An 18,308-nucleotide genomic window follows, 5' to 3' on the forward strand; every position below is an offset into this window, starting at 1 on the left:
GGGGAAGGAAAGAAAGAGCCCTTTGAGAGAACCTGGTCTACAGGAGAAACTCAACCTTTCCCTGGGGAGTTCCCAACAGAGAATGAGTCTTGTTTTTTCTGTCCAAATTGGCTTCAAAAACAGCATACCCTTCCAAGGATTTCACGATCATGATTGAGCGGTGTACGTTGGGCGGAAACTCTCCTGGCTTGTTGTCTCCTCCTTCCCCTCCCTCATCAGCCCATCAGTTACATGAAAGGAGTGAGTTGTAAAGATTTCAAAGAATGGAGGTCAGAAATCTACCTGGGTAGGAGCCCAGAGGCATATAGCCCTGTCCCATAGCTCAGTCCCATAGTGAGGACTGAGCAGGTGGATGCCAGGCTGGTACATGGAGAACCAGGTATAGAAATTAGGTGAGACTTCATCAGAGACTTAAAGCTGTAGAGGAGGGAACAGGGAGACCCAGGTTCTCTGCCCTGAGGGATAGGAAATACCTGTAGCTAGGAGTCAAAAGACCTAGCCCTGGTTCTGCCCTGCCCCCTGCCAAGGCTACTGAGTATCCTTAAACAAGTAAATCCTTTCCCCTCATTGATCCAGTTTCCCCATTTCTTGAAAATGCAGGATCACAGATCGCATATGATGGGTTCATAGATCTGGAGCTGAAAAGCACCTTAAGGCCCATCTGTTCCAAATCCATCATTTTAAAGAAAAGGAAACTGAGGTCTTAAAAAGTGAAATGACTCCCCTAATTTCACCTAGGCAGCAGAGATCAGAGGTCAGATTCAAACCCAGGTCCTCTGCCTCTGGAGCCTAAGTCCTTCCCACTGCCCCACATCACCTGCTCGAGAGGAAACGAGGACATGCACCACTCTCTTTTCCTTGGAAAATCAGAGGATCCTTGGTGTGGAATGTCACAGAGATGACCTTTGCATCTCTTGGTTTAATTGTTTTCTTTTGTTACAAGGAAAGGCTCATGGGAACAGAGGAAAGGGGATGATATGCAGAAATTACTAGGATATAAAACCAAAATCCGTCAATCACATTTTTAACTGCTTTATTTGAAGAGTACAGTATAGGAAAGAATGATCATGTTTGTATGCCCAGGGCCTAACATATTGCTATGCATACAATAGGTGCTTATTAATCACTTCTTAAAGTGAAGAACTGAATCAAAATCAAGTGAGTAGATTGGACTAGTTCATTTCTGAATCCCCACACACCCAATGAACAGTAAACCCTTCAGCATTCTACCTTCCAAAGTCCCTTCTGACTCAGAATATCTGCTGTCTGATGTTTACATAGCATTCTGAGAGGCTGACTAGCAGAATGGAGACAGAGCTGGCCTCAGGGACCAGAAGACCCATGTCCAAGGCCCACCTCTGACCATCCTGCCAGGGTCATGTCACTGTGGACAAATCACTGCAGCTGAGGTTGCTCCTGCAACACTCTGAGTCTATTCACTGAAAGAAGGTGTAGACATGAGGATTGCATCAGGTGTTCCCTCCATCCACAAAATCAAAGGTCCCATTCAAAAAATCATGATGTTTTTTATGCATAATGTCAGCTGAATTTCAGAACATCCTTGTGAGATTGGTACCAATGACCTTATTATCTTCCTTTTGCAGAGGTGCAAAAATGAAAGGGATTTCTCCCAGGTTGTGAGGCTCAGGGAGTCAATGTCACAGGAAGGGTTTGAAGACAGGTCTTCCTGACTCCAAATCCAACATTCTATTTGCTTTGTCATCATATGGTTTGCTCCCCTCAACTGGGACAGAAACTTCTTGATCACCCAGTTGAGACACAAGAGGACTAAGAATGGTTCTGACTCCCTATTATGAGATAGGCTGAATATGTAGGAGGTAAGGAGGTTAGGTTATAGGAGGAACCGTGAGGATAGGAGGAAGTTCAGGTCACTTACTAGGAACATAGAATCATTACGGATCTAGATGTGAAAGGGACCTCAACGGTAACCCACTCACTTTGTCAATGAGGAAACTGAAGCTACTTCTATCCCCTCTCTGCTCAAGTTTCCCTCATCAGAGGGTGGTGAATGGTGCTACGCTGCCCTCAGTCTCTTCTCGGCCTGGTTGACCTCTGGGATAGCATGATTGATGATGATAGGGAGGTTGGCCCAGTGGCTACATCTCCAGGCCTCAGCCTTGGCTCCCTTCAGCGGGGGTGGAATCGAAGCAGGTAGGTGGGAGGCACAGTACCCAATCCACTCAGCCTAGGAGTGAGGTCAATACTATCAGGATCCATAGAGGAGCTCAGAGAGAAGTTCTGTAGGATGGTGGTGAAGAAGAGGAAAAGTTCCATCCTGGCAATGCCCTCTCCCAGACAGATTCGCTTCCCTAAGGGTACAAAGAGGAGTGTCATGGAGGCCATTGCCAAGGGGACCCCACCTCCCCAAGGACCATCTTGGAAGTGCACAAAATACTTCCTTTATGTCCACCAGGTGACATCATGTTTTCTCCCGATTCCCACAAAATCAAAGGATAAGAGCTAGAAGGGACCTCAGCAGCCATCTTGTCCAAGCCCAAGAAACCCAGGGAGGTGAAGTGATTTAGGGTCACAGTTCTCCAGCTAGAAGGGACCACAGAGGTCACCTGTTTCAAGTCCTTCAATGACAAATGGGGAAACTGAGGCTGACAGAAAGGAAGTGCCTTGAACAGGGTCACTCTGGAAGAAAATGACAGGACTGAGACTTGGGCCAGCAACAAAGTCCATGGCTTCTAGTGTCTATAGAAATCGACCATGGATGAGAAAGAAAGAGGAGGAGCCAGAGACCCTAATGCAAGGAGGCAAAATGTGATCTCATGGGTACACTGAGGCTTGGAGACATGGAATGGATGACCAAAAATGTGTTAGCAGAAGGGTGGGTGCATCATATTCTAAAGGCATTATATATTAAGAAGATAAATTCATGTGATGATACTCAGGAAATAAAGAGGAGAAACAGGGTGGAGGGCATTTGGGTGAAAATCAATGGAGATAAAGAGATATTTTTTCCTCTGCCAAACTCTGCCTTTGGCTGCCTTGAGAAAGGTTTGGTTTGGCTGCTGTCCTTCATGCTCAAATAGGACGAAAAGGACACCACTACGTCAGGGTCAAGGTACAGTGTTTACAACTGAGGCTGATCAGACCAAGAAACTCTTGGAAGGCTCTACCACAAATGGTCCATATGAATATTTGGAATGGAAGTGTCTAACTTGGCTTCTCTCATATTTCTTTTGAGCTACTGCAATTCTGCTTTGCTAATAGAGATATGATAAAGGATAGATTGATAAAGGAAGATAAAGATGAAGAGATATATTTAGGTTATATTATATATTATATGCATTATATTGTACTTGCATATAAATATAAAAAGAGGCATAGTTTGCATGGAGGGGACATCTATGGGCCTTGGGGTTCCAATTTGTCCAATATCCCCCATCTTTCCCAAAGGCCCCTCAGCTTCCAGGTCACCCTGAATTGAAAGCCTATAGACAGAGACAGCCTAGGGCTGGTTGTCTTTAGCTGGCCCTTGAGGGGAGGGTCCCCAGGGAGAAGCTCTATGGAACTTGGGGCAGTGCTTACCTGAAGAGAAGGGAATAAAGGCATCACTCTTCTTCAGAGATCCCTGAGCATCCAAAAAATGGTTGGGGTCAAAGTCATAAGGTTTCTTAAAGTACCTGGGATCATGCAGGACTGTGCTCAGGACAGGGTACACGTCAGTGCCCTGCCATGAGAGAGGGGGTGTCACCAGAAGGAAGTAGAAAGTGAGCACAGGCTCAGGTTCAATCTAGCTCAGTAGGTTGAACCTGGCCTGCTTGTGAAAACAGGCATCACAAAGGGTGGGATTTCTTAAGACAGCCCATTATGGTGAATCCCTAATAAACTTTGTCTTGCTGAGAAGGCTTGAGTCGAATTCTTTCGGCAGGACCTGGTGCGTCAATACTTTGGGGTGTCGAGCACCTCTCAACCCCACACCTCTTCAGATGGTTCCCTGACCGGGAAACACTGCTAATCTCAAGTTCTTCTCCAGCCAAGACTGGAAGGTAAGCCTCTCCCTAACCCAAACCCCTTCTCGCTCTCCAAGCGTTTTGGAGGTGTTCTTCGGGCCTGACTCTCCGGGTCCCCAGTAGGTCAGACAGCTGCTCGCTGTCTCAGACTCAGCCTGACGCTCTCAGGTTCTCGGTCCAGTGGTTTATGTTCAAGTCCATGGACCTGGGCACACCTTCTGAAGCATAGAGGACAAGGACGGATGCCCTATCTGGAAGTGCACCCCAATTTTCTCAATTCTCTCAACGCTAGGGAATGGGAAAATCTCAGGTACCTTTTTGTGTTTGTTTTTTCCTGTCTTGCTTTGTTCCTTTTTGAGGCTTCCTCCCACATCCTCCTTGCAGAGGAAGGGACTTCCAGCCCCCCCGGGCTCATAATGGGTCAATTCTCCTCAATCCCCACAAATTCACCCTTGGGCTGTGTTTTACAAAATTGGAAAAAAATTTAAGTTCTCTAAAGAACTTAAAAGGAAAAAGCTGGTATACCTTTGCAATACTGCTTGGCCACAATATCGCCTAGAAGGCCATGAAGAGTGGCCTTATTTTGGGACTTTACAATATAATGCTCTTTTACAGTTAAAATTGTCAACGAGAAAGAAAATGGACAGAAATTCCTTACATAATGACCTTCGTGGAGCTCTCTCAGAACCCCGTTCTCAGAAAAGATTGTAAGATGCTCATAGCTAGAGAACCCCCACAAAGGGGCAATGGGGGTCAACAGGACATTTTGGGTAACCCCCTCCTTATGGCCCCCAGGGCTTCAGTCCCAGCCCCTCCTGCTCCACAACCTCCCCGGAGCACCCCTGTTTCCTGTGCTCCCCCTTCCTTGGCCACCCCCTCTTTCCCTTGGTTTCCTGTAGTGCAACCCTCCTCTTTTCCTGCCTCCTTCACGGTCCAAGTCTCCTACCCTGCATCTCCTCCCATGGCCCCTCTCCCCTTGGTGACCCCTGCTCAGGTCCCAGCCAAGGGTCTGGTTGAGGTGCCTCCCTCTGTGGCCCCTTCCCCTGAAGGGACCCCTACTCAGGTTCTGGCCTCATGGCCTACCCCCGAGGCAACCCCTACTCAGGTTCCAGCCTCAGGCCCTGCCCCCATGGCAGTACCTCCTCCTCTGGCCCCTCTCTCTGAGGTGGCTCCCACTCTGGTCTCTTTGGTATCTCCCTCTCTGGCTCCTACTCTTCCTCAGGTACCAGCTGATCTCCCTTGCCAGCCAGATGCCTTGGCCTTGCAGTCTTATCTAGGTCAGCCAGCAGCTCCCAGCCCCTCCCTCACCAGAAGCGGGACTTCCTATATCCCTCCCCAAGCTCCAGGTCCCACAGCACCTTCAAGGCTTTTTCACCTGAGGGAAGTGCCTGCCTTCCCTACTGGGACAAGGAGAGTGCATGTTCCATTCTCCATTTCAGGTCTCATCCAAATCAAAGAAAAACTGGGGAGATACTCACAAGATCCCACTAAGTTTACTGAGGCTTTTACAGATCTATCCCTACAATTTGAACTTTCTTGGTGTGATTTGCATATCCTTTTCTCTACCTGTTGTACCACTGAGGAGAAGAGGAGAATCTGGGAACATGCCCAAAAATTTGGGGATAGTTTGGCTAGCAATAATCCCATAAAATATCCCCCAGGTACACCTGCTGTTCCCACTAGTGACCCAGGATGGAATTATCAAAGGAGTGAGGATAGAGAAAAGAGAGACCATATGGTAATTTGCCTGTTAGAAGGCCTAAGAACTGCATTTCAAAAGCAAATAAATTTTCAAAAAATTAGGGAGATTACTCAGGGAGAAAAGGAAAACCCTGCCCTTTTCCAAGCCCGGCCAGTAGAAGCTATTAAGAAGTATACAAATTTGGATCCTGATTCTGTTGAAGGGTTGGCAATACTTAACATGTATTTCATTAATCAGTCTGCCCCAGATATTAGGAGGAAACTGCAGAAATTGGCAATGGGACCCCAAACACCTCAGGCCCAGTTACTGGGCTTGGCCTTTGGAGCGTATAACAATAGAGACCTGGTTGCAGCAGAGGAAAGAAAATGCAGGGAAAGAGCTAGAGACAGAGAACATGCTCAATTCTTGGCTGCTGCCATGGCCAGGAAGAGACCCAAGGAGCGCCCCTCTGGCTTGGGCAGTGGAGAAACCTGATTTCGATACCACAAGGAGGGTCACTGGTCCAAGAAGTGCCCCTCTAGGGCGCCCCCCTGGAGGAAGCCCCCAGGATCCAGGCCCCCAGGACTATGCCCAGCATGAAACCAGGAGGGATATTGGAGGAAGGATTATCCCCGAGGTTGGAAAAGTGGTAGAGCCTCCTCCCAGTACCCTGTCCTCCAGTCTTCTGAAGACTCGGAAGGAGGGGAAAGCCTGGGGCTTGGCTGTCCTCCCACTTTCTCCACCTCTCTCACCGAGTCCTGGGCAAAATCAAGGCATAAGGTCAGGTTACCCACTTTATCATGGCTATGTTCTCTTGTTTTAACTAATGGCTCTGCCTCACATGCTCCTCAACCCATCGGGTCATGTGCATCAAGGATCTGTTGTTTGAACACTCCTTCTCTGGCCCTGCCCCCTTGTTGGGAAGGGACCTGATGGTGAAATTGGGAAGCCAATTTTCTCCAGTTAAACCTCATAACTCCCTTTTCCCTCTGTTTACTAGACCTCCCCATGTTCCCTCAGAGCTGTGGGAAAGGGTTGAGCCAATTGTTTGGGATCAGGGAATTCCTGGGCAAGCTACTTCTGCCACCCCAGCCACAGTTCCCCTCCATCGCCTTCAATATCCAATTAAGCCCAAGGCTTGGGAGGGACTGCAAACATTAATTGCCACTCAAGTCCCTGACTCACACCCTTTAGAGTGGGGCCCCTACCAAGCAAAAGCTTTTCAGACTTTGAAAACTAAACTGACCACCACTCCAGCATTAGCTTTACCTAATCTAGGAAAATCTTTCACTCGGTATATTGATGAAAGGAGAGGACAGGCTTTGGGAGTCCTAACCCAGTCCTTAGGATGTGACCCCAAACCAGCTGCCTGTTTTTCAAAACAATTAGACTCCATGGCTGCTACAGCCACTCTAATTGATGAAGCTTCTAAACCTCTAGCTGACGAGCCCTCAGAAGCTCTGACTCCCCATCAAGTTCAGAGCATCCTAGAAGCAGATGGCCACCAGTGGCTAGCTAACCACAGGCTCAACAAATATCAAGACTTGCTCTTAGATGTCCCTGACCTCATTTGGATGTGCTACACTCTCCTGAACCCCGAAGCAGTGTGGTACACAGAACAAGTGATTAGGGTAGCTAGGTATAAAATAGTCATCTTTAATTCCCACCAGGGATGTTGTCCTTTCTCTGTACTCCTGTACTGTCTGTTTTGTTGTTTGCTTAACCTCCTTGCCAGGTTTGTGTCCAATCAGAGCGTGTACCCCTTGAACTGGACCCATCGAGGCAGGGATACCTCTACACCCTTTGCCAGCAGGAAGCAGTTTCTGAAGCTGAGACCTACATCCCCGACCCCAAAAGAATTTGGGTCCTATTTGTTTGAGGGGGGAATGATGAGGGCACAGTCTCTGGGAACCCCCTTGAATCTGGAATACAGTCTCTGGGAGCCCCCTTGAACTGTCCTTGAGTCTTCCAACTAGATCTGGCCTTCCCCTAAGGCCACAAGCCTCACATTATCATTAGGCCCAAATCTCTACCTAAACCTTGCCCTCTATTGTTACTTTAGATATGCATGCCTTCAGTTACTTCCCAACCTTGATATTCCTTCAGGAACTTCCTGCCCTTAATGCCATTCTCTTGGTTCCTGGACTCTGACCCCACCCTATCCTCCTTAGACTTCCCCTCAAGACCCTCCCTAAACCCCTCCTCTAGTCACCCCAGACCACCCCTCAATCCCTCCTACAATCTTTGTGTACATAATCTCCATCTTGCCTCCATGAAGGGGCTCAGGTTCAATCTAGCTCAGTAGGTTGAACCTGGCCCGCTTGTGAAAACAGGCATCACAAAGGGTGGGATTTCTTAAGACAGCCCATTATGGTGAATCCCTAATAAACTTAGTCTTTTCCCTTGAAAAAAAAATAGAAAGTGAGCACAAATAAATCTTCCCCATCACCCAAGGACAGACCATCAAGGCCCTCCAGAGCCAGGTCATAACCTGGGCAAGCAGAGCCATTCCAGAGTAAGGCAGATGTAGCTTAGCCTAGAGCCAAGGCACATGAGGGTTGAGATTTACAGAGATGCTAGGCCAAGCCCCAAGTCACTGTAGGCACCAGGAGACCAGATCACCCTGAGGCACAACAGAACTTAGACCATTGGGGAATGAGGCAGAGGTAATAAGACTGCCCATCAGTTTCCATGGACCAACAAACATTGGAGTCTGGGCTGATAAATTCACAGGAGTAGAGCTTATCTAATCCAACAACCCTACTGTAGAGATGAAGAAACTGAGTCACAGAGAGGTAATATCTGTATCACTAGATTCTGCTCTATCTAACCTTCTGCTATTCTTGGTTTAAGATCTAAATTCTGGCTCCAGCTCTTTCAGTGACTTATGTTCCATATATAGAGTAGTTCAAAGACAGAAACCTATTATAAAGTGAATGCAATTTTATTGTTAAATTCTATTCTCTCCAGACTTCCATTTCTTCCCCTATAAAATAAAAGCCTTGGAATAGATCTCCAGGGTCCCCATCAGTGTCAGTCTTCTCTCTTTTCCTCTTTATGAGCTCCTAGAATGCCAGCATTCTATTTTCAATGTTCTTTCTAACTTTGGAAGTCTTTAGTCAATAACTTAAGAACCCTCCAAATTTTAGCATTCTCTTTCTTTGTTCTAACTTTCCTTTCAGCTTGGCATTTTCTGTTCTATATTCTCAAAGCCCTTAGAATGCTCATGTTCTATTTTCTGTGTTCTAAGTGCCCTTCCAGGTTTGACTTTCCATGTTCTAGGATGGAGTCATGTAGTCCTGGGTTCCATGGGATCTTGAGTTCCTTTACATGAGTTAGAAGTGAATGACTCAAAATATCCTGGGGATGCTATTGGTTTTACCTTGGGAATGAGGTAGCCCCTGAAGGAGGTGTCCTGGGTCACAGCATGGGGCAGATTCAAAGGAGCAAGGTCACTGAATCTCTGCGTCTCATGGATGACAGCATCTGTGTAGGGCATTTTGGCTCGATCTTTGATCTCTGGAAGACGGTTCCTCCCAATCACCTGGTCAATCTCTTCCTGGACTTTCTCTGGGACAGAGGAAAGTACATATAAACTCAACTCATAGGAAGTGCACCAGAAGCAAAATTGCATGCATATATGTGCGTATCTGTGTATATACATACATATATACATGTGTATATACGTATAAGTATTGTGTATATAAGTGTATATATGTATATACACATGTGTATATGTACATACATATATGTATATACACATATATTTACACATTTTAAATAACTGGGTGAATGTATCCATTTAGATGGGAGCCAGAATAGCTGTGAGGAATCCTTGGGAGACAGCTTCCCATGGGAGAGTTGAGCTGTTGAAGACTATCCATAGCACAGAAGGACACAAGGAAAGTGACCATATGTATCCCTTAGCCCTTAAGGCATGCCTCAAAGACCTTTGCCAGCAATGGGGGCTTAGGAACTGAGGCTGAGGAAAGCTGTCTTCTTGTTACCAATTATAACAGGCTCCCTCCCTCCACTAGACCTCCACCTCCACTCAGAGCCTTTGCCTGTCTCCAATCTCTGGACAGAAGGATCACTCCCTAGAGTTGCTCCCATTGACCCACCTGCCACCCAGGGGTACTTGAGGAGCAGGAGGCAGCCATAGCGCAAGGTGGTGCTGCTTGTCTCGGTGCCAGCAAAGAACAATGATGTGACAGTGAGGATGAGGTTTTTGTAGCTGAACTCAGTGCTAGCGATGCCCTTTTCCTAGGGATGAGAAGGAAGAAGGCAGGAAGAAAGAAGGAGAAGGAAGGGAGCATAAGTTAGCCTCAGAGTCTCTCCTTTCATCTGTCTGTGTCACCCTCTGTCTTCACCTCCATCACTAAGGTTCAGGACTCACTGTTTGGTTCTCTCTACATCCCTCCACTGTAATCTCCATCTCCCTCTCCTTTTTCTTCTCTTTTGGTTTCTTTCTCCTTCTGTCCTTCTTATTCTTTTCTCTTCCTCTGTCTCCCTCTATCCCTATAGTATATTTCTACCTCTTTCTGGCTTTTGGGGTGTCTTTGCTATCTACACACACACACACACACACACACACACACACACATCTCTGTTTTTCCTTCCTCAGGCCTTTTCATCTCCCATTCTGTTCATCTTTCCCTGGCTCCCTCCTTTTCTGTCTCTTTTCTCTCACCTGTGGCCATTTTATTTCTACCCCACAGTTCTAGAGTAGGAAAGGACCTTAAAGGACATCAAGTCCAAATCCCTCAGCTTACAGATGAGGAAACTGAGGTCTAGAGAAGATAAATAACCTGCCTTTGGTTACACAGGTAGTAAATGATAAAGGTGGAATTTTAACCCAGATCCAATGCTCCTTTCACTGAACCACATTGCCCCTCTCTCTCCATTCAATTCATCTAGCATCTATTGGGTCTACCAAGTAGTGAAAGACATCTTGCCAAATGCTGAGAATATAAAGATAAAAACAAGACAGTCCCCTTGGGGAGTTTCCATTCTGTTTGGGGACAAGGGGGATATAACACAGAGGTCAGTAAAACCAAAGTCTACATACAAAGTACTATGAAGTAATTTCAAAAAGGAGATAGCATGAACAACTGGGGACAATAAAAAACCACTCATATAAGGAGAGGCACCTGAGCTGGGCTTTGAACAAACTAGGGATTCTATGAGGCAGAGGAACAGAGGGATGTCATTCCAAGCATGGGCCACAGCTTGGGCAAAGGCAAGGAGGCAGGATATGGAATTTCCTATGAGCAGGAAAAGGAGAGCTTGAAGGGAAGTTTGACGGGAATAGGAAATTCAAAAAGGAACAATGTAAGCGATAACTGAAAAGAGAAGCACATTGGAGGGCTTTAGGTGCCATACTGAAATTTTTTTTAAACTTTATTCTAAGGCAATAGGAGGCCTGTGAATTTCTTGAACAGAGGAAAGAAATAGTCAGGTCTATGCTTTAGGAATACCAATTTAGCAGCTGTGGGGGTCCATCAGATTGCAAGGTTCTTGAGAGCAGGGATTTTATTTTTGCCTCTTTTTGTATCCCCAAAGCATAGCACAGTACTTGGCATACCATAGGGACTTAATAAATGGTTATTGACTGACTGACTGGAGGCTAGATTACAGAGGGAGAAATATGAAGTGGAGAGGCCAATTAAACAGCTATTATGCTAAACCAGCTGAGAGTTACTAAGGGCTTGAACTAGAGGAAAGGTCACGTGAGTGGAACTTCATACTGAGTTGTCATTGAGAGTGAAATGATAAGACTTGGAATCTTATTGGACAAGGGGTGCAAGAGAGAATTAAGGGTCAAGGCTGACTCTGAGGTTACAAAGAGGGATAACTGTGAAGGGTTGATGCCATCAACAGAAACACTGGAGACTGCAGGATGGATAGGTGGAGAAGAGAGAGAGGGGACGAGAAGTCCTTTTTTGGTATCTTTATTCTTTCATTCGATAAATATTTATTAAGCACCTACTATGTGCCAGGCATCGTGCTAAGCACCGGGGCTACAAAAAGAGGCAAAAGATAGTCCTTGCCTTCAAGTGCTTTCAATCTATTTGGGGCATTTACAATCTGAGGTGCCTATGGGATCACAGCTGCAGAAGGAGCTGTCCAGCAGATACTTGGAAATGTAGGGCTGGAGCTCACAAGAGAAATGAAGGCTGGCTCTGTAGATTTGCCTCCACACCTCTATATAGAGGTTTAACCTGGGAAAGGTAAAGGAGCAGTTCATGAGATCACCAAGGAACAAAAGAGAGAGAAAGAGAAAGGGGGTGGGGATCAGAAGAGACAAAGCCTTGCGAAAACCCTCTCTGTCTCTTTTTTTCCCTCACTGTGTTTATCCCTCCTTCCTTTTCTATCACATTCTCTGCAGCTCTCTCTCATTCTTTGTCTACCTTTCCTTCTATAGCTCCCTTTCTTTTGGTGAAAATCTTTTGGCCTCTCTCCTTCTCTCTGTCTCTACCCCACAAGTGTGCTGGCCACTAAATTTCACCAAGAGAACAACTGGATTAAATTCTTTCTCCCTCCTTCCCTCCCCTCTTTCTCTCCTCTGTCTTTCCCTCTCCCCTCTACCTCCTTCACCTCTGTCTCTGTCTCTGTCTCTGTCTGTCTATCTGTCTCTCTCTCTCTCTCTCTCTCTCTCTCTCTCTCTCTCTCTCTCTCTCACACACACACACACACACACACACACACACACACACACACATACATGCCCACTTGCACAATTTCAGTACTTGGGGGGAGGGAAGGGATTGCCCACCTTCTCCATACGGAGCAGGTACATATCAATAAAGTCTCGGGGGGCACTGGGGTCCAGGCTTAATTTGTGCTTCTCCACCTTGTCAGCAACGAATGCATTGACGAGTGTCAGGTTGTTGTGAGCACGCCGATGGGAACCAGGAAAGAACTTCAGGAAACCTGAAAACAGCTCAAACAGCTGATGTGGAGGAAAAGGGGAAGATAGAATAGGATGAGGCCCCTATCCTCCATAGGAGTCAGCATTCCTCCAAGCCTGGGCCACCCTCCTTCTCTCACTTCTGCAATGTACCTGCTCACTGCATCCTCTCCCTCCCTATTTCTTTGTGCCCACTTCTTCCTGTGTCCCTATCACCTATTCCCTGTTTTCCTTTCCCTATGTCCTCCCCTCCCTGTGTTCCTGTGTCCCTTCTCTGGGTCCCTGTCCTCCAATGCCCTCTATTCTTCTGTCTCCTCCTCTGTCCTCTTTTCCTTCTCTCTCTCTCCCAGTGTCACTCTATCCTTGTCCTTCCAAGCCCCACCTGGCCCCACAGAGAGCTTCCTATGGCAAAAATGTCAGTGAACTTGTTCAGCAGGTCCTGGAACTGCTTATCATCATAGGAGAAGCGTTCACCAAACACAATGGAGCTGATAACGTTGCCCGTGATGGAGTTGAAGATCATGGTGGGTTCCAACAAGGCTCCTGGGGAAAGGAGAGAATAGAAAAGGAGTGGAGGGAAGGAGGGGAGGAGTGGAGAGAAGAGGTTTAGGAGGTCAATGGGAACCTCCTGTGTCTCCAGTGTTTCTGCTTCTTTGTTCTTCTGTTTCTATGTTTCTGTTGCTGTATAAATACTATGCTTCTAAGATTAGACCAACAATCATCATCAATCCCCCTCAATTCAGCTTCTGGGGAAAGGAAGTTTCTCCCCACCCCCAGGGTCTAGCCCCAATCCTTTATGCCTCCCTGGTCGTCAGTTTCTCTTTTGTTCTCTTTCTCATCTTCTGTCTCTCAGTCTATCTCTGTAGTTTTTAGTATGTCACTCTGCATGTATCTCTTTATTTTTTTGTCTCCCTGAATGTCTCTATCTCTCTCTTTTCTAATTTTGCCTGCATCCTTTTTCTCACCCTTGGATTTCCGGAGCTCCTCAACCAGACACTGAGCCTCCTGTTGGATCCGTTCTTCAATGCTTCTCTTCCCCATGCCAAAATCTCGAAGAGTGGCCAGGGAGAATCGGCGCAAGGCCTTCCACCTATCACCATTGGCAAAGACAACCCCTAAAGGCAAAAGGGGATGGGGTTTGGGACCCTGCCTTATTCACATCCTTCCTTCCTCAAATCTCTCTTCCCTTTTCTTATTCCTCTACATTCTAATCACTCTCCTCTGTTCACCCCGATTCTCCTCTCTTTACCTTCAGCCCCTACCTGACTGCTTCTCTGATCATCAGAGTCTGAAGTCCCTCCTTCCTCGAGCCTTACCACCACCTTGTCACCCTTCCCCAACCCCTGCCATGTCATGGCCCACTCACCCTGCCCCTGGAAGACTGAATCAACGATCATCACAGGTGCTCGACCACTGAACTCCTCAGCCTTCTCCACCAGGGCCTCCTTCACAGCCTCAGGCCCACATAGCACAACCACAGGTCGAGGGCCCAGGTAGATGGTAAATACATCCCCATACTTGTCCCGAAGCTATGGTGGGGAAAAGCCCCAACCCATTAGATCCCAGTTGGCACAATGCATTCCCCTCTGTACCACGGAGGGGGATGTCTTAAAAGTAAAAGGTGTGTAGGGCCCCTTTTAGTTCTAACCTTCTATGTTCTGCGTTCTAAGGTCCCTCCCAGCATTCCATGTCTTAAGATCCCTCCCAACTCTTGTCATTCTGTGTTCCCAAGTCTCTTCCAGTTCTGATATTCTATGCTCTACATTCAAAAGGCCCTTCTAGGCCTCACATTCTGTTCTAAAGCTCCTTCCAGCTCTGATTATCTATGCTTCTAAGATTATACCCAGAACCACCCCCCATCCCCATCCCACCCTGCCAGTTCAACATCAGAGGCAGAGAAGTTCCTCTCCTCCCCCAGGATCTGGCCCAATGCTTCAATGGTAGTCCAGTAAATGGTTGATGATCTGGTCAGACTTCTTGGAGGACCAGCTCAAAGGGCAAGAGTATCTGCCTCTCCCCCATCCCTGGCAAATTATATCTTCTCTTAACAGTTAAGACTCCAATGTTCCCATTTGCTTTAACTTCACTTCTTTGGGTAATGACAGGGATGTTAAGAAAGAGAGAGAGAGCAGAGTCAATATAAGCAAAAGGACAATTCTACCTAATCTACCTATTCAGTGCCATCCCAATTAAATTATCCAAAATTATTTTATTGAACCAGAAAAAAAAGAATCATGTGAAAGACGAAAATGTCAAGATTATCAAAGGAATTCATGTAAAAATGTAGAAAAAGGAGCATCAGATCTAAAATTGTATTTTAAGGTTGTAATTATCAAAACTATCTGGCACTGGCTAAAAAATAGAATCGTGGATCCACAGAATACAGTAGGCATAAAATACACACTAGTACATGACTATAGTAACCTCGTGTTTGATATGCTTTGGGTATAAGAACTCACTATTTGTTGGAAATTGCTGGGAAAACTGGAAAGCAATCTGGCAGAAACTAGGTATAGACCAATGTCTTACACCATCTACAAAGATATGGTCAAAATGAATGCATGACCTAAACATAAAAGGAAATATAAGCAAATAAGGAGAGCTTGGAAGTAATTACATATCAGATTTCTGAATAAGAGAAGAATTCATGAATAAACAAGAGATAGAGAGCATTGTGAGATATAAAACAGATCATTTTCATTACATGAATTTTAAAAGTTTTTATACAAAAAACCCCAATGTGATAAGATTACAAATAAAGCAGAAAATTGGAGGGTGCAGGGTTTTACAGCTAGTTTCTCAGATACAGATCTCATATCTCAAATGCTAAGCCAAATTATAAGAATAGGCATAAGTCCCCAATTCATAAATGGTCAAATGATATGAACAGGTAGTTTTTGGAAGTGGAAATCAAAGTTATATATAATCATGTGAAAAAATACTCTGTCATTATTGGTTAGAAAAATGCAAATTATACCAACTCTGACATACCACATCACACCTATCCGATGGGCCAAAAGGATAGAAGGGGAAAATAACAAATGTTGGAGGGGATGTGGAAATTGGGACAGCAATATATTTGGTGCAACTGTGAACTGATCCAACCATTTTGCAGAGCAATTTGGAATTGTACCCAAAGCATGTATACCCTTTGACCAAGCAATACCACTATTAGGTCTGTTTACAGATTTGATCCGGGAAAAGAGAAAAGAATCTATATGTTTTAAAATATTTATAGCAGCTCTCTTTGTGGTGGTAAAGCACTGGAAAGTGAAGGGATGTCCATCAATTGGGGAATGGCTAGATAAGTTGCAGTATATGATTGTGAGGGAATAATATTATGCTAAAAGAAATGATGAGCAGGCAGACTTCGGGAAAACCTGGAAAGACTTATGTGGACTATTGCTGAATGAAGTGAGCAGAACCAGGAGAACATCATACACGATAACAGCCACAGTGTGCGAGGACAAATTTTGATAGACTGCCCTTCTCAGCAATGCAAGGATCTAACACTTTTCCAAAGGACACATAACGGAAAATGCCATCCACATACAAAGAAAGAACCATGGAGTCGGAATGCAGAGCAAAGCAGACTCTTTTCTCTTTTGTTTTGTTTTGTTTTCTCATGGTTTCTCCCATTCATTATAAATCTTCTTTGCAACATGACTAATGTGAAAATGTGTTTAATAGGAATTTAAGTGTAGAGCCCATATTAGATTGCATGCCATCTTGGGGGAGGGAGGGGCAATTGAGGGGGAGAAAATTTAAAACTAATGGAAGTGAATATTGAACACTGAAAATAAATTAAATTTTCAAAAAAGAAATGACAAGTAGGTTTCAGAAAAACATGAAAAGACTTGCAGGAAATAATACACAGTGATATGAGCAGAACCAAGAAAACATTGTATACAGTGACAGCAATACTCTTCAAAAAGTAACTAAGATATTATGAATAATATGATCATTGATATCAACTAGGAAGGACTTATGAAAGAAAATCCTATGTCCCTTCAGAAAAAGAACTGATACATGGAAGTAATAGATAGCTATACACATATATGTGTGTATATATATATATATATATATATATATATACACACACATGCACAGACACGTGTACATATATACACATATACCCCCACATACACACACACACACACACATATATATATATATATATATATATATATACACACATACATATATTCATGTATAATGTTGGTCTTCTCTTAACGTCGGATTGAGAGGGGTCGAGGAAGGAGACAATTTGGAATTCAAAATGCAACAAAATAAATAAATATCAAAAGAGTCAATAAGATACTTAAAAGGAAAAGAAAAAAGAGAGATTGCCCCTTCCTTCAAACTACTTTGTTCGTGGATCCCCCTAGCAAGGAGCCTGGGTTGGGATAAAAGGACAGGCTTCTAGCAACCATCCCTGCTGGGCAGTGAGAAGGCCGATATGGAATCTAGATGTCACTTTGTCCATGACCCCCACTCTCATCTCTATGGAAGGCACTGCTGGAGAGATAATAAGCAATACTTCCACCTTCTGCCTACCTTTCACCTCTTTCCTCAGAGGAAAACGAGGGCAGGCAGGACTGGAAACACTCTCCACCCCACCCTGGAAAAGCTCAGAGAAATGCTAACTTCCTTTCCCTCTGAAAGATCACAATACATTCATGGTTTTTTTGTTTTGTTTTGTTTGAAGAAGCAGGAACAGAAGGAAACAATCAGGGAATTAATGTAACTATCCTCTTTCCTCCCCTCCTCCCATAAAAACTCTCTTCCAGGTAATCAATTGAAATACCCACATCCCACTCTGCATGATAGGTCTCAAAATGTTTATCCCTCACCAACCAAGAGGCAAAAAAATGAAAATAAGTGACTCCATTCTCTACCCACTTTACTTCCCTTCTTCTAGAGGGTCCACTCCTTCCAGAAAAAAACCCTACCCCTCCCTCCCACCATTACTGAACTTTCCCCCACATTTCCAACTATGAGTGATCTCAAAGCACTTATTCCTAGATAATAGCCAGGAGGGAGAGTGAGTCGGAAAGCATCCCCACCGGGGCTAAGGAGGGCCCAGAAATCCCACACAGGGAGCGATCTCAGAGCACTTATTTTAAGATAAGGGAGTTGGAGAGGAAACTAGTCTGGGACCCCAGGAAAAGCTCTAGAAGTTCATTAGGCTGTCCCCTGTTTCCTTTACAGTGATTGATCTCAAAGCGTTCATCTCTCATGATTGAGAGATCTTAGGGAAACTGGGGCAGGCAGCATCACTGCCACCTGTAAGTGCTCACATGAACCCAAACACGCTCAACGGGACAGTTTTGCCGGTCCTCACCTCCAGAAAGGATTTCAGGAGGCCATGACGGTCCATCTGCAGAATATTGCCCAGTAAAGGCAAGGGTCGCGGCCCTGGGGGGAGGCGGCCTCTCCGGGAAGCTGCGGGACCCCGAGCCAAGAGAAGTAGAAGCCCCAGGACGGCGCTCAAGAGAAGGAATGACACGAAATCCATGGTGCTGTCTCTGCGCTGCTTTGCGCCCCTGCCAAGACTTTAAGTCCAGTGCAGGAGTGAGGCCCCGCCCTAGCTCGTCCTCTCGCCCCACGGTAAAATCCGCTCAGCTCCGCCCCCAGGTAAGTGACCTCTCCGCCTACCTCAGTCGCCCCCAGGTCCCCTGACCTCACCACGCACCCCTGCACCTCCTACCCGTGGCAAGGGGGGCATGCCCCT

General features: G+C 45.6%; 1 protein-coding gene across 1 annotated transcript; it reads right to left on the minus strand.

Moving 5' to 3' along the window:
* Positions 1-1,016: 1,016 nt before the first annotated feature.
* Positions 1,017-18,100, minus strand: LOC118837372 (cytochrome P450 2B4-like). The gene is made up of 9 exons (XM_036744220.1): positions 17,919-18,100; positions 13,941-14,103; positions 13,540-13,689; positions 12,957-13,117; positions 12,440-12,616; positions 9,786-9,927; positions 9,047-9,234; positions 3,559-3,700; positions 1,017-2,330 (listed from the first exon to the last, which is right to left on the minus strand). Exons 1-9 carry the CDS (start codon positions 18,090-18,092, stop codon positions 2,149-2,151), a joined length of 1,479 nt encoding a protein of 492 aa, XP_036600115.1. The 5' UTR covers positions 18,093-18,100; the 3' UTR covers positions 1,017-2,148.
* Positions 18,101-18,308: the final 208 nt, after the last annotated feature.

Source organism: Trichosurus vulpecula, chromosome 2, assembly GCF_011100635.1.
Source record: "Trichosurus vulpecula isolate mTriVul1 chromosome 2, mTriVul1.pri, whole genome shotgun sequence".
Lineage (NCBI taxonomy): Eukaryota > Metazoa > Chordata > Mammalia > Diprotodontia > Phalangeridae > Trichosurus > Trichosurus vulpecula.